The 26,788-nt window shown below is 37.2% G+C and overlaps 1 protein-coding gene across 2 annotated transcripts in view; it reads right to left on the bottom strand.

Annotated features, from left to right (window-relative positions):
• The window catches only part of UVRAG (UV radiation resistance associated), a 330,830-nt gene that overhangs the window by 105,732 nt on the left and 198,310 nt on the right, over positions 1 to 26,788 (bottom strand). For both annotated transcript variants that reach the window (XM_025357265.1, XM_025357266.1), the window contains exon 12: positions 19,670 to 19,835. In XM_025357265.1, the coding sequence (XP_025213050.1) occupies positions 19,670 to 19,835 (166 nt within the window). The remainder of the gene's footprint in view (positions 1 to 19,669; positions 19,836 to 26,788) is intronic.

Here is a 26,788-nt window from a genome sequence, read left to right as displayed (position 1 = left end):
GGATGGGGTCTCAGCATGTTGCTGAGGCTAAAGTCTCAAACTCCTGGGCTCAAGTGATCCTACTGCCTTGGCCTCCCAAAGTGACCAGATTACAGGCATGAGCCGCCATGCCCAGCCTAATTTAACATTTTAACCTTTCATTTCATTGGCTAATTGAGAGGATAAACACTACTTACTATTCCTTTGCTTCAGTCTTGTCAAACAACTAGGTCCTGATTCAGTATATTTTTGCAGGAGTGAGAACTAAACATTAGTTAGATATTCTGAGCAAAGTCAATTTTAACTTGATTCTAAAACTTTTAAAAGTACTTTCCAGTCAATTATCAAGCCTTTACTCTTAATGACAAATTGACACTTGAGATAGGTCCCAAACCACCTATTAACCAATCTTATTTTTGCTTAAAATCAGATTGTACTTCTTTCTACCCGTAGGGATACCTAATGAATCTTGCAATGTATTTACTCATGAGACAAGGGCATGCCAGGTAAAGAAAGGAGTGTTATTAAATAAGAGGCATGAAACAAGATGATTTTTGTTATCTCTGAAACTAGGTAATAAGCTGATAATATGCTAACTTTCTTAGTCTGTTTCATAAAAATATATGGCATGAAGTCTATTTATATGGTAGATATTCAGCAGTATTTACAGAATTTAAACTGTCCATTCCTTTTAAAGACAGACCATTTTTAATTGTTGTTATTGTTCTTTACTAAATCACAAAGACCTATCAATAGAACAGTATCTGTCACATACTATGTACTAATTAAACATTTTAATGAATGCATGAATAGGTGAACAGGTTCATTTGTATATTTATCATTCTGAGACCATGAATCTTGATTTTGAATTAGTATTTAATAATACAAAACTGAGTTAGTGTCTATTACAAATTGCATACTACAAAACAGGGCAGTTTCCAATTAAAATAATACAAAAATAGAAAAGGAAATTTATTTGAACTGCATCATCTTAGAAAGGAATACTATCTATCATCTTCCCATAGAAATTGCTGAGTGAAATAACATGCTATTTACCAAATTCCTCCTAAGCAACTATGAACCTCTCATTTTGTGATTTATATAGAAACCATGAATACAGAAACCAGAATATAATATAAAATTCTTATAACTCTCACACAGAACATGACTCAGCAAATTCAATATTAGGAGGTGGCTTCCAAAATGTTTTTCCTCTAGTAACTAATTTGTTAAAACTGGAAATGACAAAACTGTGCACTACACACTCAAAAATAAATATTCCCTGTATGGAACATCTTACCACAGAAGTTGTCTCAATAAATTCGTCATCTACACATTTAAAAGAGTTTAAGTATAGGTGTCAATCAAACTCCAAGAGACCTGTCACTTCTCATTAGCTTACCAACCTTATATTTATACAAATTAAAATAATAAAAAGCTTCTGTTGCTTATTGGTGTGTTTAATTAATTTACAACAGTAAATTCCCATAACTAACTACAGTTAACACTTCTAGTATTTCATCACTAGACTCTCCACATCATGAACCTGGGAGCCATCATTTATATTAGTGGGAGTAACTAACGGGCATCATGGGAAGAATTAATTCTTTTGTAAGTCTTTTTAAAGGTTTCCAATAATATAAATGAATAGCACTCAAAACTCTAGGCATTATTAACACCAATCTTTGCTCAAAAGGAAATATGGCAAACTGCTACTATAAAATTAAAACCAATCAAGAAGCCAGAACCAGTGTATGAAAATGACATGAATTATAAGAAAAAGTAACCACCCACATCGACCTTATGTTAATAAAAAGAAAGACGCTAGGTACAGAGAAACATGTATCCTAGTCTTTAAGAAAGTAGCCTTTAAAAAGTGTTAAATAAAACAATGGGCCAGGGGCATGTAGCTCACGACTGTAATCCCAGCACTTTGGGAGGCCAAGGCAGGAGAATCACTTTAGCCCAGGAGTTCAGGACCAGCTTGGGCAACATAGGGAGAATGCATCTCTACAAAAAAATAAAATTAGAAAAAATAGCTGGGCATGCTAGCATAAGCCTATAATCCCAGGTACTTAGGAGGCTGAGGTGGGAGGATTGCTTGAAACCAGGAGGTCAAAGCTGGTATGATTACACCACTGCATTCCAGCCTGAGTGACAGAGTGAACCTTGTTTCAAAAAAAAAAAAGAAAGAAAATAATGTTGCACAGAAATAAAGGCTCTGAAAGGGATAGTACAAGAGGACAGAGGCTCTTTAAACAAATATTAACTATATAATTTTGAATAATTCCAGAACACAATAATGGTAATTAAGAGATAATGTTTAAATATCTATAATAATACAGACGTAATAAATATCTGTAGGATGCATATCTGTAAGAGCTACTCAACAGTCCAGTATATAACCAGGATTGAGGTTCTTAGGTTGAGTGGGATTCCTGCAGATTTAACTGTATTATTAAACTGCTGTTTGAAATAAATGAACTAACTGAAACTCTCACAAGCCAAGGATGAGAGTTTCTCTTCCTCTATGTGCTCACTGAATCTGGTACTAAATAGACATCCTAATTTTTGCCAGTTTGATGGATACAAAATGGCATCTCCTTCTGGTTTTAACATGCATTTCCTGATTATTAGTGAGGCTAAGTATTTTTCTTATGTTATTAAACATCTAGGGTTTGTTCTTCTGTAACAGCTTCTTCATATATTATGTCCATATTTTTATTAGGTTGATTGCTCCTTTACTTGTTGATAAAGGTTTTAAAAATATATATTCTGGATCCTGACATTTGGTGAATCTAAAAGCTATGAATTATAGGCAAGGTTTTTTTCTTAAATCAAACTTACAGACCATTTCTCATAATATGGTCTTGTTTCTGTGATTTATTTAAGAAATACTTTCTAAATCCAAAACCAAGGATTTTTGAAATTCTAAAAAGTTATGAGTCTCATTTCTACTGGAATAATATAAGATAAATTCAACTAGAAGGGAAAAATTAATATTGTGACTACTAGGTTCATTTATGAGTATACAAATATTTACTGAGTGACTATTACATGCAAAGGTCATTTTATATAAATTCTCTCTATTCTTCTCCACCTTTCTGTGAATCCATTATCTTTGTTTTCCAAAAGACTATTCTGAGGCTAGAGAGGTAGAATAAACTGATTCAAGGTGTATCTGATGCCAAAGTTCTTTCCGAAGAGTGAAACAGGAAAGCCATGGTTTTTCCTTTCCTAATTTAGAACACACAAGTTTTATTATTTAAAAGCCAACAAGGCTTATCTCTGTTAGTTAGTTACATGTGCAAGAAACTCTGTTTAAATCAAATTAGTCATATATTTATTACAACCAATTTGTGATCCAAAATACTTTATAGATAGGTTCCTGTCCTTTGAATAAACGTATTTTAATATTAACCACTTAAAGCTAGTAATCTTTGAAAGTAAGTTTAATTTTTACTTAGACTAAATATTAAATTATAAACATACTCTACGCTTATATATGCCTAAATGTTAACTGTTCAGCAATGTAAAGTAAATTCACTTACGAGGCAAGGTGAGAAAGTGGAAGCTTTGGTTCATGGAAAGGTGTAGTATCTGCTTTGTGCCAGTGTACATGTTTCATTACATCTGGATCACTTGGAAGCTCCTAATCCTATTCCATACCCAGCAGCTCAGATGCTTAGGGGCCATCTCATCAAGCATGCCTCTGCTGGCTACCTCCAACCCAACCCTGCGCTGATCTCTAGCACGGGTCTTATTATGTGGAGAATGACTCTCTGCTGACTTGCTGTGCATCCTGATGCCAGTTCAGAGCCAGGTAACTTTACCTAATTCTAGTATCTTCTGCAGTGACTAGTATGTCCTAGTGCTCAATAAACACAGTTGGCTTTCTTGTGATGTCCCCTCTTATGATTTAACTATCTTGTGATTTAACTATATACGAATTAAACGTTGTATCAGTTTTTCATTTTCAATGAATTAGAGAAGAAAAGCAATTATTAAAAACTAATTGATCACTTAACCTGATTCAGAAATTACTTTTGGTGATCATCCTTACTAATTGTAAATAATCTAAAAGAGAGGTATAAAAATATGGTAGTTAAAACTATCTGGATTAAAGAGTGACATAAATTTGTTTTATAATGATACCATTACCTGGACATAAATGTTATTATCCTTAGAAAATTGTCTAGAGAACTATTATAATGAGATGCTTTTGGAAGCTAAAATAATTTCACATCTACCTAAAAATAACTTTTACTCTTTCCTTCCATTCATTTTTGTCAGAAAACCAAAATATTCCCCAGATTACCTACTGCAAACTCTCTGGCTTGATATAATTACCCTCATTCTCCCATTCTTTGCTTACCAAAAGATTCAAACATGTAAGAATTAAAAACAGAGCTACTTTCATGCAACACCAATAAAATAAAGCTTTATTTATTAAATTCGATGATTAATTCATATCAGAACACAAAGCATCTATGCTGTCCTATGATAAATATTAATGGACTGCAAATGGTTAGTCCATGAACTACTGGCGTGCTCACTGATGTGTTGGGACTCCTGTTGAGAAACACTGATTTCACATATACTAATAATGTAACAGTACTGAACTCAGGACACTATTAACCAAATGTATTATTCCTCTGTCCAATCCCCCCAGCTCCCGCAAGCATTACACTGGACTCTACTTTGATTTCAGTATGCTGAAAACTAGAAAAGCAGTAAGTTCAGGCTGGGGTCACATGTCAGAGTCATCTGGTTTTCTTTCTTATCCCACTGTCCCATTACATTACTGTATTTTAATTTTGTTGGTTACAGAAAGCTGAGATGACAATAATACTAGAGAAGACTTCCTCATCCAGATAATAACTTCAGCACTATAAAAGCACACTTCATTAAAAACAACACACACAACAATATACCTCCAAGTGTCAGTGATGAAATAGCTGCACAATTTCTCTTGACTGGTTTTCCACATTTCCCCTCTCAGTGGAATGCCTAATCTTCACAAGGTGTTCATTTCCTGTCTCACCCAGCAGCCACCTTCTGCATTTTTATTTTGTTGATCTCTACTGCCTGAATTTCCATGGGGATTCCTCATTTAAAACATGTTCTTTGCTCACACCCCTGAACATAACCCCATCAGTGCTGATGCCTGTGCCTTGGATTACAACAAGCACAGAAGTTAATAGCTTGTCACGGTCCCAAGGGACTCTGTGAAATAATGATTGTCCTGGCCAGAGCATCCAGAGTTAAAACAATGGGCCACAGAGTAGAGTGTCAGATTACCTAATAGAATTTGCAAAAATGGAATGTTCCTTTTACTCTCCTAATTCAATAAATATTTATTGAGTGTCTACAAAATACAAGCCTCTCTGCAAGGCAGGGAAGTCTGATACCAAGTAAGATGCAGTTTCTACCCTAAAAATATTTCAGACAAGGATAAATAACTCAAATACACTACCTGCATCATTGAGTTCGGCTGTTATTAAAGTACATATAAAAGAACTTCATTTCTGTGATACCATATAGAGATAATCGTTCACAAGAATCCAAAAGAATTACAGTTTACCAAACTATGGGAAATCAAGAAAGAGTTTATGAGGAAAGTTTAGATACTAAGGGAGGGCTTCATGTACAAGCACAGTTGTGATACTAGAGATGGCTAGGGAAGGCTTTCCAGATAAATAGCATGGACAATGAGTATCAAGGTAGGAAATACTGTGATGTGTTTGGAAAACAACCAATTGTTCAGTCTGACTGAAGCATAGGTTACGAACTGGGAAGGAACCTGGAGATACGACTAAAAAAGTAAATAGTGGGCCAGGTTGAGAACTAGTTAGTTTGAAAATGCTCTGCATTCCTTGTAAGAATAAGGGCTTCAGCATTCACTAACCCATATCTTCCAAGGCCCACATGCTTACGTGACTACTCAGTAGACTGTAGACAGTAAACTCTCGGCCTATTTGAGGTACAGACATACATTGGATATATTGTGGGTTTGGTTCCAAACCACTGCAGAAAAGTTAGTATCTTGGCCGGGTGTTGTGGCTCACACCTGTAATCCCAGCATTTTGGGAGGGCGAGGCAGAAGTATCGCTTGAGGCCAGGAGTTCGAGATCAGCCTGGTCAACATAGCGGGACCCTGTCTCTACAAAACAATAAAAATAAATAAAGTGAGTATCTCAATAAAGAGTGACTCACACAATTTTTTTTTGTTTGCCGGTATATATGAAAATAGCATTATGTTTTTAAAATATCTTTGAACATGTGTTCATGGAAAAAATTAAAGAAAATACAAAATATATAGTTTAAAACAACGTAAATATCTTAATTTAAAAACATACTATTGCTAAAAAATGCTAATGATCATCTGAGCCTTCAGAGTCATAATGTTTTTGCTGGTGGAGGGTCTTGCCTAGTCGGCAATAGCTGTTGACTAATCAGGGTGGTGGTTGCTAAAGGTTGGAGTGGCTGTGACAATTTCTTAAAATAAGACAACAATGAAGTTTTTGGCATCAATTGACTTTGCCTTTCATGAAAGATTTCTCTGCAGCATGCAATGCTGTCTGATAGCATTTACCCACAGTAGAACTTCTTTTACAATTGGAGTCAATCCTTCCTCTCTAACTCTGCCACTTCCTTGTCAACTAAGTTTATGTAACATTCTAAATTCTTCTTTTACATCATCTTCACTAGAATTAGGTTCCATCTCAAGGAACCACTTTCTTTGCTCATCCATAAGAAGCAACTCCTCATCGTTAAACTTTTATCATGAAATAGCTATTTCTTCCACTGAAGTCTTGAACCCTTCAAAATCATCCATGAGGTTTGGAATCAACTTCTTCCAAACTTCTGTTAATGCTGATATTTTTATCTCCTCCCATGAATCATGAATATTCTGAATGGCATTTAGAATGGTGAATACTGTCCAGAAGGTTTTCAAGGGACTCTGCCCAGATCCATCAGAGGAATCACTATGTATGGCAGTTACAGCCTTATGAAATGTGGTTCTTAAATAAGAGGACTTAAAAGTCATCCATGGGCTGCGGAATGGATACTGTGTTAGCAGGCATGAAGACAACTTTCATCTCCTTGTACATCTCCATGAGCGCTCGTGGGTAACCACATGTTTTCAATGAACAGTAAGATTTTGAAAGGAATATTTTTTCTGAGCCGTAGGTCTCAACAGGAGCCTTAAAATATTCAATAAACCATGTTGTAAACAGATGTGCTGTCATCTAGGATTTGATGTTACATTCATAGAACACAGAGTATAGTTAGCATCATTCTTAAGGGCCCCAGGATTTTCAGAATGGTCACTGAACATTAGCTTAAAGTTAGCAGCTGTATTAGCCCCTAATAAAAGAGTCAGCCTTTCCTTTGAATCTTTGCAGTCAGGCATTGACTTCTCCTTTCCAGCTATCAAAGTCCTAGATGGCATTTTCTTCCAACAGAAGGCTATTTTGTCTACCTTGAAAATCTGTTTAGTGTAGCCACCTTCATCAATGCTCTCAGCTAGATCTTCTGGATAACTTGCTGCAGCTTCTCTATCAGCACTTCCTGCTTCACCTTGTACTTCTATGTTCTAGGGATGGCTTCTTTCCTTAAACCTCATTAACACAACCTCTGTAGCTTCCAACTTTTCTCCTGTAGCTTCCTCGTTTCTCTCAGATTTCAAATAACTGAAGAAAGTTAGGTCCTTGCTCTAGATTAGGCTTTGGCTTACGAGAATGTTATGGCTGGTCTGATTGTTTATCCAGACCACTAAAACTGTATCCATATCAGCAATAAGTCTTTTCACTTTCTTATCATTCATATGTTCACTGGAGTAGCACTTTTAATTTCTTTCAAGGACTTTTCCTTCGAATTTACAACTTCGCTGTTTCACCCAAGAGGCCTAGCTTTCAGCCATCTCAGCTTTTCACATGCTTTCCTCACTAAGCTCAATCATTCCTAGTTGTTAATTTAAAATGAGATACTGTAACTCTTCCTTTCACTCGAACACTGAGAGGCCATTATAGGGCTATATTAATTGGTCTAGTTTCAATAATGTTGTGTCTCAGGGAACATGGAGGTTTGAGGAGAGGGAGAGAGATGGGGGAAGAGCTGGTCAGTGGAGCAGTCAGAACACACACAACATTGATTAACTTTGCCATCTTATATGGGTGTGGTTTGTATTTCCCAAAATAATTACAACAATAACATGAAAGATCACTGATTATAGGTCATAATAGATATAATAATAACGAAAAGCTTGAAATATTGTGAAAGTTTATAAAATGTGACACAGACACACAAAGTGAGCACATACTGTTGGAAAAATATCACTGACAGACTTGCTTGATGCAAGGTTACCACAAACCTTCAATTTGTAAAAAATACAGTCTCTATGAAGCACAATAATGCAAAATGCAATAAAATGAGGTATGCCTGTAAAAAGACAAGCCTTCAGACTTACACCAGTTTTAACCCCTGCATTATGGGGAACTTCACTAGTCCTTTGCACTTAGACCATCGACTTACAGATAATGTACCTCACAGCACTATTACAAAAGGAAACACAGTACTTTCCCACTGGGTTACATTTTTAATTCTCTTTACCCTTTATTAGGCCCATCTTCTATCTAGCACATAGAATAAAAACTTACATGCCTAGGATTCCTGTTGCAAAGCTCAATGTATAAATAATAGTAGTTCCAAAATTTTGTTAAGCATTTTCTGTATACCAAGCACTGTGCTTATTTAATCCTTGTAACAACCTAGTGGGATAGTGACATAGGTACTATGCCAGGAGAACTAAGACTCAGAGAGGAGAACACTGCCACAGTCACTCAGCAATAAGAGAGAAGCCACCATGACCCCAAAGCCCAAAATAATTGGAAATAAAAAACAAAAATTTTGTCGAGTTTAAATAATTGGAGGCAAGAGAGAAAAAAAGAGATGCATTTTGCACCATACCTTTTAGAGGAAAAACAAATGTCAAGTGAACTAACTAATAAATATGACTTGAATAATTAACATTTTCAGTAAGAACGTCACACAGTAACTCTGCTTAATATTCAGAGATTCACATTACTGCATTCTTTACAAGAGTGCTTTCCCTAAATCAGGAAAAAGGAGTATTTCAGGCTCCAGTACAGACCCATTTTGATAAAAATACTTCTTCCATCTCCTATATGTTTGCTTTACAAGTACTATACTTAATAATTAGCACTTCATCTTCTGGGCTTGCCTCTCCTCAGGGGGGCATATCAAAATGAATGCTTAGTTAACTTGTATGACCTCACTTCATCTTTCAACCTGTTTCTCCCTTTGTGAAATGAAGGGTTCAATCAGATGACAGAATAATATTCCGACTGGTTCTAAAATACAGTAAAGTCTACAATTCTGCATGGACTTTTTTTTTTTTTTTTTCATCTTTATTTCTGTTCCATGGTGTACTGTTAGGTAATTATAGAGAGTTGGACTACAGACACTTGGGAAAGTTTTCACATGAACAGAGATTTTTCAAGTTAGGTCAAATTCCTGTAATCAAGTGGAAAATCCAAAAGAACTAATAATTTCATTCATTTCAGTAGTATTAGTCACCCTGAAAAATATTTGCTTAATTATACTTTAAAGTTGCATAGCAAGGAAAATAAAAAACCAAAGCATTTGGTCCACTCTTTTTCACTGCCTCAAGTCATCGTATTTATCATCCAATTTAAAGGTTTGGGGTCTGGGTCTACTGAGTGCTCTAAATGCCAACATCTGAGCAACAACCTATAATAAAATGAAGATGAAAGGTTAGAAGAAATGTTCTAATTTATAGGATACACAGAAGAGAGTTGAAAATGAAAGCCATAGCATTTAAGCCTAACCATGACTCCCCACTTCTGGAAGAAGGCCATCAGATTTAATTGGATGCCATGAAAGCAAACAGATGCTAATTTAGTGAAAACAGCAATCATTTCTGAACTCTCCGCACTAAAATAGTTTGATTAACAAACAGAAGCTGAGAATTTTTAAGGAAGGAAGATGTAATTCTTAATATAAGATGTCAACAGGTGTTTAAGTATGCCTGAAGCAGGTAATAATAGAAATGAGTCAGAATTACAGCAGTCTGAAAACTAGAGTTCTGGAATTTTCATTTATGTTTTCAATATAAGCTTTTTACCAACAAAATCCTGGGTGCTAGTCACTATTTCTACAGAAAACTTGTTACTTACACAAATAAAGCTCCAGGTATTCTAATTGCTTCAAGAAGAGGCCATCAGAAAGACATTTTCATTCATTTATTTATCAAGTCAGTGTTGCTCAGCCAAGAGGTAGGCTGAGGGAATACAGAGATAAGGAATCAGCCTGCTCACTGCTACTCTGCACACTCCTTTGTCTCCTCCCTCTTGGCAAAATGCAACCTAGTTATGCAGAACGGGAAGGTCCATAAACCTCTAGACCTGTCTATGTGGCTGCAAGAATAATAAAAAACGCAGGTCATAAGACTTGGGGACCTGTTTGGCCAACCTCTTTATACATAGGATATATGACCTCTTTATGTACCTAGTCACAAAAAAGGTGTTAGACCATTCCACTCTAATGAGAATCGGGTCCACATGCAATGACTATGATCCTGGCCCAATATTATCTGATTTTGAACACATCACAATTTCTTTATACATTAGAAATTCTGTCTTGAAAAGAAATCAGAATCAATCAGGTAAAAAGGGCAACTCTTGGGGTTTTGGTAAGGTCAGGATCCTCCATAGGAACAAACATAACTACACAAAATCAAGGAAACAGCATTACCATTTCTCTAAGTTCCAATAACTCTACAACAGAAAAATAGCTGACCATCTTTTAGAGATGTATAAAAGTATTGTTGTGAGCAGGCCAGAAAGTTTCAAAAGTGCCTGCCAATTATACCAGTCCCGTTTCTGCTCCTGAGAATAAAACAAACTTCAGACATCTTTTAAGGCCCTGAAAAAGCCATATGCTCTGATCAGCTAGGCCCTAACTCATGGCTTGTTTCGCTAATGCATTCTGAATTTATTATCTACCAGACAGTTAAGTAGCACAATAACAAAGACTAATAAATTTCATTCCAAAAATCACTTTAAAACATACTTTTCAGTCCTCAGTGAAAGAAGTAGGGGGTGGAGGAACATTGCAGCTGGACTCTGGTTACATTCCTCATGTTTTGAGGTCTGAGCCTCACAGTGAAATGCAGCAAAGATTTCAGAGTTTCCCTTTACAGAATGCAGGTGCACAAGTAATGGTTTAGGCAAGGCATCAGTCAAGGCCTGTGTTTCAAACAGGCCAGACAAAGAAAAGAAATTGGTCTTTTTTATTTCCAGCAAAACTGGCTAAATAGAGCTTTGAACTCTAACATCTCATGTGCTAATAGCCAGATGAGACAGGTAATCAGAGAGAGGAGAGGTTGAAAATTCCTAGGGCCATTACATTAATTATAATTTATCCAATGAGTCATTCAATTTCTACTTGCCATCTCCCATGAAGATCTGATTCCATCTAATGTCCTGGAAAGGTTTACATCAAAATTGAAAACAAGAGAAAGAAAAACCATGTCTAATCTGCTCTTTCAGTGATCCAGGCTAAGAATAACTGAGGCACAAGCATAATCAATAAACATATTTCTATTTATATATTTATTTATACATCTATGTTGTTCCAAAAAGGATTTGAAGTACTTCACAAAAATACATAAAACCAGCTAAAACACTTAATAGTTCATAAAATCTAAGACAGCACCAATTGTAAAATGCATCATTAACTTATGTAACACTAAGAAAAGTACTATCAATTATAATATGACATGCCAGTAATTACAAGATGCAACTCATTTTTATCAATATTAAAATGCCCAAAATGTATATATCAAAATCAACGAAATACAATGTGTTTCAGCAAAAGGAGGAACATAGAAGCAGAATATAAAATTCATTCACCAAAATGCAATTCCTGTGGTTCCTCTGGCTGCTAAAGAAAAAAGGGATAACATAATCACCTAAAACCAGCTGGCCTTACTAGATCACTTGAGAAAAATCAATCAATCAATCAAGAAATCACTGCTGCTACTCACACTGGGCGCCATGCTACTTGAAATTGCCCACGTATTAAGTTGCTACTTCACAAATTAAAGTATGCAACCGATCTAGAGCAAGAATATTTACCATCTCAAGGAACACTCTTCCTGCAAGTTCCCAAAGAGATTTTCCTGGATAACTAATTTTAAAGTCAGATTATCATGAAAAATTTTGATAAAAATCTGGAAAGACACTTAATTTGAACATTATGGCACTAGGAGAAGGCTGGTTGGAAATAGCCCAGTCTCCAGAGAACTACAAGGTGATCTTTCTTAAGTATATATCTGGTCATGGTATTCTCTTTTGCTTAAAATCATCTAGGCGTCCCTTCATCCCTTATAAGCCATGTTTTTCATCCTTGTAAACAAACCAAATGATGTCAGCAAAAATGGTACAGTAGATACAGCCAAAGACCTATCTCTCCAGGGAAACATCTAAAAAAAAAAATCAAGAAAAATCATCAAAATAAACTTTGTCAAACCCCCGGAAAATAGTCAAAGGTTTTTATCAATTGTCTGAAAGTCAAATCAAGAAAAAGGAAACTCAAAACCAGGAATAAAGTTTTGCAGCTTTTTGACTTGCCCTGGTTCTACCCTCCTCTCCAGCTCAGCATAGATCTTGAAGACGACAGCCTGCCCTCTCAGTATGGCACCTCATTTTTTGATCTTGAGAGAACAGACCAGATTCTTATTTAAAAAAAAAAAAAAAGTGTATCTGTTCTAACTTGTCTGGTGGCTACCTGAAGGACTAACGCGAGTTACTTTCCCTTGTTCCTCACCTAGTCTGAACTCACTCAGAACTGAAAAGCAGCTAACAATGTTCAAGTAATAAGGCAAACAAACAACCCAGAGCCACCTGGGGCAAAAAATATTACAGTTCAGACACAAAACAGATTGCCTAAAGCCTGGGAAGAAAAGCTGGAGAGTTTCTTTGAGAAATTTGGTCATTCAAAAATGTCCAAGTATACTGGGGAATTTAGAAGCTACATTCATGCCCAAAACAAGATGCATATTCAGAAAAAACCTGAAGAGCCTACACTTTCCCCTCTGGCTGACAGCTAGGCTCAGTGCAGCCAGAAAGTGAAGGCTAAGGCCTTCAACTGAAATTAAAGGACCACAGATAGTAACTTGAAGCTGTATAAAGAAATAAAAATCCAGAAAAGGTAATTACATATGTAAATAAAAAAGATAGTACTATGGGCACACAACACATAATAATGCAATTTGTGACAACAACATAAAGATGAGAGGGAGGAACAGAGGTGTATAGAAACAGAGTTTTTATATGCTACTGAAGCTTACTGGTATCCGTGCAAACTAGAATGTTATAAATGTAGGACGTTAATTAAAATCCCCATCATAACCATAAAAAATCTATAAAATACACAGAAAAGGAAATGAGAAAGGAATCAAAAGGGTACACCTCAAAAAATATCAACTAAGCACAAAAGAAGGCAGTAATAAAGGAAATAAGACACAAAAAAAGCATAAGACATACAGAAAACAAATAGCAAAGTGGCGTAAGTTTTTCCCTACCAGTAACTAAGTGTAAGTGGATTACAAACTCTAATCCAAAGGCAGAGATTGGAGGAATGCATAAAAGACATGCTCCAACTATACACCATCTTCAAGAGACTTATTCTAGATCAAAAGGTTCAAAGTGAAAAGATGGGAAAGATAGTCCATGCAAATAGTAACCAAAGGAGAGCTGGGGTGGTTATACTAACATCAGATAAAACAGTCTTTTGGTCAAAAGTTGTTATAAGAGGCAAAAATATACCAATAAAAGGGTCAATTCATCAGGCAGACATAACAAGAAATATGTGCACAAAACAACAGAGGTCTAAAATATACAAAGCAAATGTTGACAGAATTGAAAGGAGAAATATAGTTTTATAGTAATAGTTGAAGAATTCAACAGCCTACTCTCAATCATAAATGGAACATTTAGACAGAAGATCAATAAGGAAACAGAAGACTTCAGAACATCATAAACCAACTAGATCTAATAGACATAAATAGAACACTGCATCTAATGACAGCAGAATACACATTTTTCTCAAGTGCATGTGGAATGTTCTCCAGGACAGACAATACATTAGGCCACAAAACAAGTCTTCATAATTTAAAAAATATTAAAATCATAAAACTAACATCTCTGCTTCTCTGTCACAATGGAATAAAATGAGAAATGAATAACAAAAGGAAAACTAGAAAATTCACAAATAAGGAAAAATTAATGCTCTCTCTCTCTTTCTATTTTTTTTGAGACAAGGTCTTCCTCTGTTGCCCAGGCTGGAGTGCAGTGCTGCAATCTCGGTTCACTGCAGCCTTCGCCTCCTGGGCTTAATCTATTATCCCACCTCAGCTTCTTGAGTAGCTGGGACTACAGATGCACACCACCACACTCAGCTAATTTTTGTATTTTTTGTAAAGACAGGGTCTCGCCATGTTGTGAAGGCTGGTCTCAAACTCCTGGCCTCAAAGTATCTGCCTGCCTTGGCCTCCCAGAGTGCTAGGATTACAGGCGTGAGCCACCACGCCCAGCCAAACAATGCTCTCATAAACGACCAGTGGTCAATAAAGAAATCACAAGGAAATTAGAAAATACTTTGACATTAATTTTAAAAAAATAACATACAAAAATGTATGGGGTGTGGAAACTGTTTTATAGGTGTAAACATTGAGTAAAGATCTCATTAACCTAAGTTGCCATCTTTAAGAAACTACAGGAAAAAGAAAATAAAACACAAAGCTAGCAGAATGAAGGAAATAATAAAGATAAGAGCAGACATATACAAAATGGAGAGCAAAAAAAACACTAGAGAGAATCAATAAAACCACAAGTCAGTTCTTTGAAAAGAAATTGACAAATCTTTAGCTAGACTAACTATAAAAAAGAAGAAAGAAACTGCAGTAAAATGAGAAATGAAAGTGGGGACATTACTACAAACCTTACAGAAATGAAAAGGATTATAAGAAAACACCATGAGGAGGGTGAAGCAAGATGGCTGAATAGATGCTTTCACTGATTGTTCCCCTGTTAACCTTGCAGGAACACCAATTTAACAACCATCTACACACATAAAAAAGCACCTACATAAGAACCAAAAATCAGGTAAGCAATCACAGTACCTGGTTTTAACCTCATATAGCTGTAACAGGCACTGAAGAGGGTAGAGAAGACAGACTTGAATTGCTGACACCGCCCCTTCACCATTCCTTCTGCAGCCGCCATGAGATACAGAGCATCTGTGCTCTTGAGGGAGGGAGAGCACAGTGATTGTGGTACTTTGCATTGAAATCAGTGCCGCTCTGTCACAGTGGGAAACAAAACTGGACTAAACTCAGCCAATGCCCATCCATGGGGGCAGCATTTAGATCAGCCCTAGTCAGAGGGGAATCGCCCATCCCAGTGGTTAGAACTTGAGTTTTGGCAAACCTTTCTACCATGGAAAAGGTGCTCTGGGGTTCTAAATAATCTTGAAAGACAGTCTAGGCCATGAAGACTGCAATTCCTAGGTAAGTCCTAGTGCTAGTGCTGGCCTTAGAGGCAATGGACATGGGAAACTAGCCAGGGTGGCTAAGGAAGTTCTTGTGACACCCCTTCATCAACCACAGGCAGTGCACCCTGCAGCAAAACAAACAAACAAAAAGACTCCTTCCTTCTGCTTGAGAGGAGAAGCAAGAGACTTTGTCTTGCATCCTGGATACCAGCTTAGCCACAACAGGATAGGGCACTGGGCAATCATGAGGCCCCCATTCCAGACCCTAGCTCCCAGATGACGTATCTAGACACACGCTTGGCCAGAAGGGAATGTATTGCCTTGAAAGGAAGGACCAAGTCCTGGCAGGATTCATCACCTGTGACCAAAAAGCCCTTGGGCCCTGAAGAAACAGGAGTAATACCCAGACAGTAAGCCGTGGGCCTTGGGTGAGACTCTGAGATGTTCTACTTTCAGGGACCAGCTTGGCCACAGTGGAGTAGAGCACAAAATGGGCTTTTGGGGTCCCTGATTCCAGGCCTTGGCTCTTGGATGGCATTTCTGGACCTGTCCTGGCCCAGAGGGGAGCCCTTTGCCCTGAAGTGTGAGTCCCAGGTGTGGCAGCATTTGCCACAAGCTAACTGAAGAGTCCTTGAGCCTTCAGTGAACATCAGTGATAGCCTGGCAGTACCCACCATGGGTCTACGATGATGGTGGCCACGTGGAGAGAATCCTCTGCCTATGATAAGGAGAGGGAAGAGTTATAGTTTAAGTACCGGCTTAGCTGCAATAGAATAGAGCACCAGATAGATTTCAAAGGCTTTGGACTCTAGTCTTTGGCTCCCAAACAGCATCTCTGGACCTGCTCAGGGGCTGGGGGAAACTTGCTGCCCTGAAGGGAAGGACACAATCCTGGCTGGCTTCACCACCTGCTAATTGTAGAGCCATAGGGTCTTAAGCAAACATAGGTGGTAGCCAGGTAGAGGTTACACAGGGCCTAGGGTAAGACTCAGTCCTATGCTGGTGTCAGGTCTGAACCAGGGAAATCCCAGTGGTGGAGGCCACGAGGGTGATTGTGTCCCCCTACTCCCGGCTCCAAGCAGCTCAGCATAGAGAGAGAGACTCTGAAAAAAATAAGGGTAGAGAACAGGAGTCTTTGCCTGGTAATCCAGAGAAATCTTTTGGATCTTATCCAAGACCAGCAAGTGGTACTTCTACAAGACTGCAAGAACCACAGTGTTACCGAGCTTAGGGTTCCCCTTAATGCAGTTACAGCTTAGATCACAACATTTAAGTCCTTTCAAAAACCTGGAAAACCTTCTCAAGAAAGACAGGTATAAACAAGCCCACACTGTGAAGACTACAGTAAATACCTAAACTCTGCAATGCCCAGACACTAGTAAACATCCATAGGCATCAAGGCCATCAAGGAAAACCTGACCTCTCCAAATTAACTAAATAAGGCATCAGGGACCAATTCTGGAGAAACAGAGATACATGATCTTTCGGACAGAGAATTCAAATTAGCTGTTTTGTGGAAACACAAAGAAATTCAAGACAATACAGAGAAGGAATTCAGACTTATATCAGATAAATTTAACGAAGAGATTGAAATAATTAAAAAGAATCAAGTGGATATTCTGGAGGTGAAAAATGCAACTGAAATATTGAAAAACGCATTAAAGTCTCTTTTTTTTTTTTTTTTTTTTTTTGAGACGGAGTCTCGCTCTGCCGCCCAGGCTGGAGTACAGTGGCCGGCTCTCAGCTCACTGCAAGCTCCGCCTCCCGGATTTACGCCATTCTCCTGCCTCAGCCTCCCGAGTAGCTGGGACTACAGGCGCCCGCCACCTCGCCCGGCTAGTTTTTTGTATTTTTTAGTAGAGACGGGGTTTCACCGTGTTAGCCAGGATGGTCTCGATCTCCTGACCTTATGATCCGCCCGTCTCGGCCTCCCAAAGTGCTGGGATTACAGGCTTGAGCCACCGCGCCCGGCCTTAAAGTCTCTTAATAGAAGCATTGATCAAGGAGAAGATAGAATCAGTGGTCTGGAATTCAGGCTATTTGAAAATGCTCAGTCAGAGGAGACAAAATAAAAAAGAATAAAAAAGAATGAAGCATGCCTACAGAACTAGAAAAGAGCCTCAAAGGGCAAACTTAAGAGTTACTGGCTTTAAAGAGGAGGTAGAGAAAGAGATAGGAGTAGAAAAGAATAATAACAGAACTTTCCAAACCTAGGAAAAAATACCAATATTCAAATACAAGAAGGTTACGGAACACCACACAGATTTAAGTCAAAGAAGACTACCTCAAAGCATTTAATAATCAAACTCCCAAAGGTCAAGTATAAAGAGAAGATCCTAAAAGCAGCAGGACAAAAGAAACAAGGATAAATAGGAATAAAGCAGTGGCAAAAAATGCTATAAAATCACACAATGGCCGGTAATCCCAGCACTTTGGCAGGCCAAGGAGGGCGGATCATGAGGTCAAGAGATTGAGACCATCGTGGCCAACATGGTAAAACCTCATCTCTACTAAAAATACAAAAATTAGCTGGGTGTGCTAGTGCACACCTGTATCCCCAGCAACTCGGGAGGCTGAGGCAGGAGAATTGCTTGAACCCGGGAGGTGAAGGTTGCAATGAGCCAAGATTGCGCCACTGCACTCCAGTCTGGCAACAGAGCAAGACTCTATCTCAAAAAAAACACACAATGGAACCAAATAATTGGATTATATTAGCAATCAAATGGTTTTTCACAATAAAGCTCTATCATTTAATTTTTTTTTAAAAAAGAAACAAGTAACATACAATGGAGCTCCAATTCATCTGGCAGCAGCCTTTACAGTGGAAGACTAGCAGGACAGGAGAGAGTGGTATTACACATTTAAAGTGCTGAAGGCAAAAAAATAAAAGTACAATATGCATACTTGATTTATTAGTCTGATATACATTGGTACCTTTACCATTTTCCAGACAATGCTAAGATCACAGAGCACTTTAACCCCACTCAACCCTTTTTACTTTTTGTGTTAGAACCATGCACTATAAACCTACATACATTATTATGTATATGCATGTTATATTTAAGAAGACATTCGTATTTATTTATAGTCAAAATGAATTTAGATATACATCTTTATCCTTTCTCTTATTCTTTGTTCCATACTGTATTTCCATGTTTCTGTTTGAAATTATTTTTATTCTTCCTTTAGTATTTCCTTTACTGTAGGTCTGCTGGGATACATCTTCTCAGTTTTGATGGTCTGAAATATCTTTATTTTGCCTGTACTTTTGAATAATATTTTCACTGGGTATAGAATTCTAAGTGGACAGTTGCGTTTTTTCAGTATTTTAAAATGTCACCGCATCACCATCTGGCTTCTGTTGTTCCACTGAGAAATCAGCTTAGTCTTACTATCAATCTTTTCATGCTATCATGTCTTTCTCTCTAGTTGCTTTTAGTATTTTCACTTTATCTTTGATATTCAGCTGTTTAATTTCCCCAGATATGTTTTCTTTATTGTCATTCCATTTTGTTAGTGCTTCTTGAATTTGTAATTTCATGGCTTTTGTTAAATTTGAAAATTCTTAGTCATTATCTCTTAAAATTTTGTGTTTACCCCACAATCTTTCTAGCCTCCCTGTGCCTGAAATTACATGTATATTAGACACTAGTATTTTCTACTGACCTATCTTCCAATTCACTAATCCACTTTTCAGCTATGTTCAATCTGCCATTATATCTTTTCCTAGTTAGATCTCTGACAAATCTTTTAACATTTTACTTGTTGAGTGGCAGGCAAAAGGTACTAAGTGAATATTTGTAGATCATCTGACACTTATCCTCACAAAAGTAAGCAGAAAGTAAATGAAACTTAAGTAAATATTTGCTACCATTAGCAATTTTTGGAAGCTCAGGGGTTGAGTCATTAAAATTTATATGACTAACTAGTTTCATATAACAACTACATTTGATTTAAATGAAATGGAGCACTCTACAAAGGTTATATAAAAGTTGTCATAATTTAGGTTACATTTTATATATTTTATTATACCCCACGTTTTATACTGGCTTGATGTTAAAATCATTTTTTAAAAAAATACACTTACTCTCTCTCCTTTTCCGTCAGTTTGTCATTGATATTGTCTTTGATTGTTGATCTAGACCCCTTATGAATTATAGGATATCTGAGGGGCACTTGTAGGAAAAAGGAAATCATGGAGACCAAATGTGCAGTGTAACCAAGGGCAACAGCAATGCTTCCATCATCTTTTGCTGTAAATTCAAAAGCAGAGGAAAAGAAAATAACTATTTACCTTATCAATAACCACAAGACAATAAATCATTTTCAAAGAATATTTTATAAAAATATGTGGTACATAAAATATCACTTATCTAAACTATATAAATGTTATGCAAATGTAAACATATTAACAAGACTTGAAACTTCATCTACTAACCGTATTTTAAACTATTTCCCAAAAATTAATGTGATGAGATTAACATTTGATATATACCTTACAGCAAGAACTCTTACTATATGCAGATAACCATTGCTTTCTTTCCCAGCATTTTTACAGGGAGAATTAATACTTGAGTCTATTACATGAAATGAAAATTAGCTTCAGAGGTTTAAACATAACAAACACACTATACAGTGGTTATACATTTTATTCATTAACAATTTCCTAGGCAATACAGTTGTACTATTTTACAAAATTATTAATTCTAAAGAGAAATGAAATAGTATAATCATTCTTATGGGGTATGTTCTTGATATTGAAAAAGACAGTGTTACATAAATAAGTCTATGAAGTGTAATATGGGTTAAGGGGGAAAAGTTTTAAACAGCAAAAGCAAAAGGTGAAAAACACACTGTTCATATACCACCCTATTTATGCAATATAGGTGAAAGTAACTACTAGGAAAAAATGCAGGTATCTTATAATCAGACATAAGCATCTAGTTTTCAAAAAGCTACAGATAATTACATTTTTAAAACTTATCCAGATTTCTGCCACTATCTGTCAAGTGAGAAATGATGATTCAGGGGCTAAGAACAGGGAGTAATACAACAGAAAGTTTTAAACTTCCCCCAAGAGGAAGGAAACAGGATCTTCTTGGTATACAGTATTCCTAAATGCTTCTAAAAGTGCACAAGTACATGTGTGTGCACTCATACACTAAAACATTTAACACATAATCTGGAATATCCCATCTGGCTAGAGAAGAAGGGCTGAAATGATCACAATGGCCATGGCTTGACTATTCCCTGACTTCTAAGGGTGGCTTTAACCTCAATTACTAATAACATTTTCGTATTCTTCTTTCTATTTCTACTTAATTATCTAAGCACTACCTTCTTATGGTAGAAGTGCCACTATAGCCATCCATTCCTCAGTGAATTCTCTATCCTTAACTACCATAGCAGACTATTGGTTTTTCTTTGGTAGTCTTATAAAAATAGGTAACTATTTATATATGCATTTTATATATATACTTTTTCCATCCAGAACTGTCTATGGTACTTTATATATGACATTCATTCACTTAACAATGTTAAAGACCTTTGAAATGCTATTTCATTCCTTTTACAGATAAAGAAACTAAGGCTCAGAGATTAAGAAATCTTTCCAAAGTAATAGAGCTAGTAAACAGGTTGGCTTGACACCCAATCCTCCACCATTAACCAGTCTACTGTACTGTCTCAGAACTTTATTGTTAAACATTAATATAACAATTATTTTTTTTAAAAAGATGGGGTCTCACTATGTTGCCCAGGCCGACCTCAAACTCCTGGGCTCAAGCAATCCTCATGCCTCAGCCTCCCAAGTAACTGGGACTACAGGTGTGTGCCACTGTGCTCAGTATATAACAATTTTTTAACTTGGGAGCCTGGAATGTACGAAGCATATGACACACGTGTACCACCTTAGTTTCTTCACAGTGTTCTAGTAAGAACAAAGAACACATAAAAAGTCTGAGAATCCTCGATGACTTGCAAAGTACTCAACAGAAAATGGGCTTCTCAAGGAATGTCTGTTCTCTAAAACAAACTCACGGAAAAAAATCAAACAGCAGTCATTTTCAACCAACTACTGAGTCATGCCCTAACTAACTAGAATCCTAATTATTTTTAGAGACCATGTCCTCTTGCCCCAGTCCCACCCAAGTACCTGAATACTACCACAATGCTTTCCTTCTGCTGAAACCCATACATCAGACTACCTTAGGGACTAAAAGTACTTTACATTATATATTTGTTACATTATAAATTCATTATCATACAATAATATAACTAAGATAAACTTTTTCAATCACTGGGTGTGATGCTACCAACTTGGAGAAGAGAGAAATGAGACCCAGGTGGTATAAATGGCTTGGTCAAAGCCATATAGGTAGAAACTATGAGTAATGAAATAACTGAGAGAACTGTGTCCACAATTCTCCAGAATATCTATACAGGTGTGGAGTCACAGCTGGAACTGTGAGTTTCTTCACAGGTCACTGAATTCTGCCTTGTGCTTTCCGTAAAGATTAGGTCTTATCAAATTTAAAATATTCCTGTCAGTAAAAGGACTTGATCTTCAATAATAACCTTTTGAAGGGAGAGGGAAAGAAGAAGAAGAGGAGGAGGATTCAAAGACAGATAATACTATGCTAAGTTGCAACTTTCCTCTATGTGCTTTATACAAAGCTTTTCCTTTCCCATATGACCTGACAGAAGAGGACCTGAAAACTTCCAGAAAGCAGCAGGCCTCTTAGATTAGCCTTTCAAGCAGGTCAAATGCAAACAATCAATATTCGAAAAATATCTATCTAATGCTAAACATTCAAGCATCTACATTTTTCCCATATTATGAAAGGAGGACTGCCAAAGAGTTATATTTATGTATTTTGAGACTACGTCCACATCTCTATTAAAAGAACAAAAAGTTGGTTTTCTAACATCACCTCCCACCAATGAACAAACAATTTTGTTTAAAGACAAAAAGGCATCTCTAAGAGAAGTCTACACACAGAAAACAAAAATAAATAGCACACACTGAAAATTGAATAATATTGGAAGTCAGCTTTGATTCAGGTTATTCACACTCACCATTCTTGCCACAAGTCTTCCCACTCCACCTATTAAAAATTCTAGGTTTCCCATTCCAGGCCACAGGGCTCCATCACAGCCTCAGTGTTAAACATTGTGGTGTTAGATTTCCAATATTGAAGCTTTATATTAAAAAGCATTTTAAAAGGACCACGGGTGAAGCATTACAGGGCCCAAGGGTATTCCAATATCCTCAAAAGGAAAACCACCTCCTGGTAGGGAAGTCACTTTCATCACCCCAAGACCACTGAATCTCCAGTGGGAAAATGTGAGCTCATGTGGTTAATTATGGCTATTGCAGACCATGCAACCTCAGATGTCACATTCTGTTGCCAATCACTTTAGCTAAAAAACCAAAGGGTTTAAGGTTTCCAGCATTGCAAGATCTGAAAGATTTTTACCTGCAACAGCCAAAACCCAGCTCTCTGGGGTGTGCTTTTCCAGTAAGCATTAATGACGTCCCTAACACCTAAGGCAGAGCAGAGGTTTGTGTACCTTACGCTGTTCTGGGGGTTAAAAAGGTCACAGACGATAGTTTTGTTAGTGAGAAGTTGGAGCACGAGTGGAGGGTCCAGGGAGAAACAAGAATGAACCTTAAGACTCAGGTATGTGAAAAAGATGCTAATTCCAACAAAGTTTTAAGGGGCTTGAAAATAAAATAAAAACCCACAGTTTCCTCATAATAAATATTCCTGGTTTATTTTTAAAATGTAGGTAACCACTCAAGGCTGCAGCTTTTGTATACTTTTAATGACAACAAATTCCACAAACACACAATGGCCATGACAACATTATAAATTAATTCAAATGTTCCTTTGATTTATATGTTGGACAAACTATTAATATTCAAATGCATCCAAGTACAATAAGTGATCTAAAAGCTCTTACCATCCTGCCTTCCCAATCACTGAGGCAGCTGATTTGTTAAGGAACCAAGCACCCACTGATCCAGACAGGACAAAATATTTAAGACTCTAATCACTGCCACAGCATCTATGGAATCATTCCATGTTCTCAATGAGACACTGTTTGACATATGGACTCTCCTTTCCAAGAAATCATGCCTGCATAAAGGGATACAGACACAGAAGGAAATCTGGGTCTCATTACCACAAAAGGCTCTCGTGTTATGGATTACTTAAACACACACACGCACACAAACTTTTTTTTTCAGGCTAAATGTCTCGGTCAGTGGAACTGAGATGAACACCCTTCACTGGACAATTTTCTCCCACTGTGTCCAGGTCTCCTTGGCATACTCCAGTAGTAACTTACCCATTTAGAAAAGCACAATAATGTTGGAGCACTACGGTGGAGTTTTCCAAACAGTATCACCCCATGCAGCGTAAAGGCTATCCCAGCAAAGTCTCATGAATATCACAGAATAACCAGCTTGGAGTTCCTTCACTAGAGGCTCTCCCAGAAAGCAGCTGCTATAGAATACTAAAAAGTTGTCACGGGTTTAAAGAGGGTATTATTCAAAGCAAGGAAGAAAACTGCATTGTGGCAGGAATTATACCAATCTTAGAATCAGGCAGACCAGGAATAATCTTAGGTTTATCACTGGTTAATAAGACTCCTTGAAAAAAATTAACTAATCTCTCTGCGCTTCCATTTTCTTTTTCTTTTCTTTTCTTTTCTTTTTTTTTAATTAGAGTAAATTTCTTTCCTCACAGATGGAATTAATTCTCACAGTTGTGAGAATTAGGGTAAATGTGAGAACATCATGATGTTCCATGTTATTATATTTCTTTCCCTTTTTTATTTTCTATGTTGAAATGGGTTCTCACTCTGTCACCCAGACTGGAGTGCAGTGGCATAATCATAGCTCACTACAGCCTCAAACTCCTGGTCGCCAGCAGTCCTCCCACCTCGGTCTCCCAAAGTGCTAGGATTACAGGCATGAGCCACCATGCCCAGCCTATGTTACTATATTTCTACCAGCCTAAAATGTCTTCTTACTCTTTTTTCTACTGGAAAACATCATTTTATTTCTTAAGACACTGAAATCATCTTCTCTGTAAGTTTTCCTGATCCCCTCCTGATAGAAGTGATTATTCTCACTTTTTTGAGTACCATGTACCTGCTATAATCCTCTAAGTGCCTGACACAGAGTATGAATTCAATAAATACTTATTGATTGTCTGGATTACAAATCTGATATCCTCAACTGGACTATAATCTCACTGAGGCAGGATCAATGTCTCAACCATCTCTTACATCCTCAACACCTGGCACAGTGGATAACATACACAGAACACTCAATACATTTAGTAAATGGAAGTGCCTTGCAGGATACTAACATGAGATTTTTTGTTTTTGCTTTTGTTTTTAGACAGAGTCTTGCTCTGTCGCTCAGGCTAAGTGCAGTGGCACAATCTCAGCTCATTGCAACCTTCGCCTCTGGGTTCAAGCGATTCTTGTGCCTCAGCCTCCCAAGTAGCTGAGATTACAGGAGTGTGCCACCACACCCAGCTAATTTTTTGTATTTTTAGTAGAAACAGGGTTTCACTATGTTGGTCAGGCTGATCTCAAACTCCTGACCTCAAATGATCTGCACACTTCGGCCTCCCAAAGTGCTAGAACTATAGGCATGAGCCACTGCGCCTGGCCAACATAAGATTTTTAAAGTCCAGTATTACTGCATGTGCTTCTTAAAATTTCTGATTCCTAAGGGTGATGGCGAATGAACAGGACCTTAGAGTAAAATGAATCATTTATTTCATTTTATCTCACATTTTGTTTTTCAACAACTGCACTAAAAAGCTACACTAATTAAAGGGTAGGGAGACTGTATTCGGCTTGTTGGGCATGCTAAGTGTAGATAACTATAAAAGCTATGAAAAACTAGGAGAGAAGGAATTTCAAAGAAAACAAAATAGAATCAAGACACATCTCAGAGTAATCAGACCACCACTCCTGATATTCCTGCTTCCCTGACTGCCCCCTTCAAATCATTCTGTATTTAGCAGCCAGAGTGACTTTCAAAAGCCTAACTCAGCTCATGCCATTCCGCTTCTTGAAGTCCCTCAGGCATTTCCTACTTCCTTGAGAATTAAATACCAACTCCTTACCATGACCTCAAGGCCCTGGCTGCCGTCTCCTACCTCCTCTAAAGTAGCTCTTCTCTCGCTCACTATGCTCCAGCTGCACACGTCTGGTCTTTTCTGTCCTTCCTTCCTCTCTCTTTTGCAACTAATTCCGATTATATTTATTGAGTACCTCCTATATGAAAAGCCTTTTCAAATGTTATTTCATTCAATCATCACAAGAAATTACAGATATAGGTATCTTATTTTATAAGAAATTAAGCTGAAAGATTACACGATTTATCCAAAATACAAGTCTTTTCTCACATTCCCCCAACCCTGAGTTTTTTGAGAGATGCCAAGCCCATTCCTCCTTCATCATCACCTTTGTACTTGCTGACGCGTCTCCCAGAAATGCTCTTCCCCCAGCTGCAGCATAGTTGGCTCCTTTTAGCCTTCAATTTTATACTTCTCCTTAGAGAGGTCTTCTCTGACTGCTTTATCTAAAGCCGTTTCTTCCATTCTCTGGGATAGCATATTCCTCTATTAAATACTTGCTAGTTACTTATTTTCTTGCTTATTGGCTGTCTCCCCCAATAAGCTCCATGGAAGGAGAACACATGTTTACTTTCTGCATCATTGTATCCTCAAAGGCACAGTGCCTGGCATTTAGATGTTCAATCAACATTTTTTTCAATGAATGATGTTCTGTATCCCAGGAAACTGGTACGAGACAAAAGTACTCAATATGTTTACTAAATGAATAAATGAGGAAAATGATGCACCATGGGCTTCAAGACACCACAACTTTGCCTAAAATTAACATCAAAACACATTTCTATGAGTGTCTTACAGATATTTGAGGGAGCACTATGAAATGGAAACCAGACAAATCCCAGCTATATTATTACCTGGCTTTGTGGTCTCAAGCAAGTTACTGAATACAATTTTCCTTATAGGATCCCTTTGTTTGTTTTTGTGAGTATTAAAGATTAGGCAAAATCTTATGTATTTATAGCTACTGGTATACCTCACTTAATTTTTCACAACAATCATATAAGACAAGTAGGGCATAAATTAATAGTTCATTCAATCAATTA

The sequence above is a fragment of the Theropithecus gelada genome, chromosome 14, assembly GCF_003255815.1.
Source record: "Theropithecus gelada isolate Dixy chromosome 14, Tgel_1.0, whole genome shotgun sequence".
In the NCBI taxonomy this organism is placed as follows: Eukaryota; Metazoa; Chordata; class Mammalia; order Primates; family Cercopithecidae; genus Theropithecus; species Theropithecus gelada.
The sequence above is the reverse complement of the archived record's forward strand: the minus strand, read 5'-3'. Positions and strand labels throughout refer to the sequence as shown.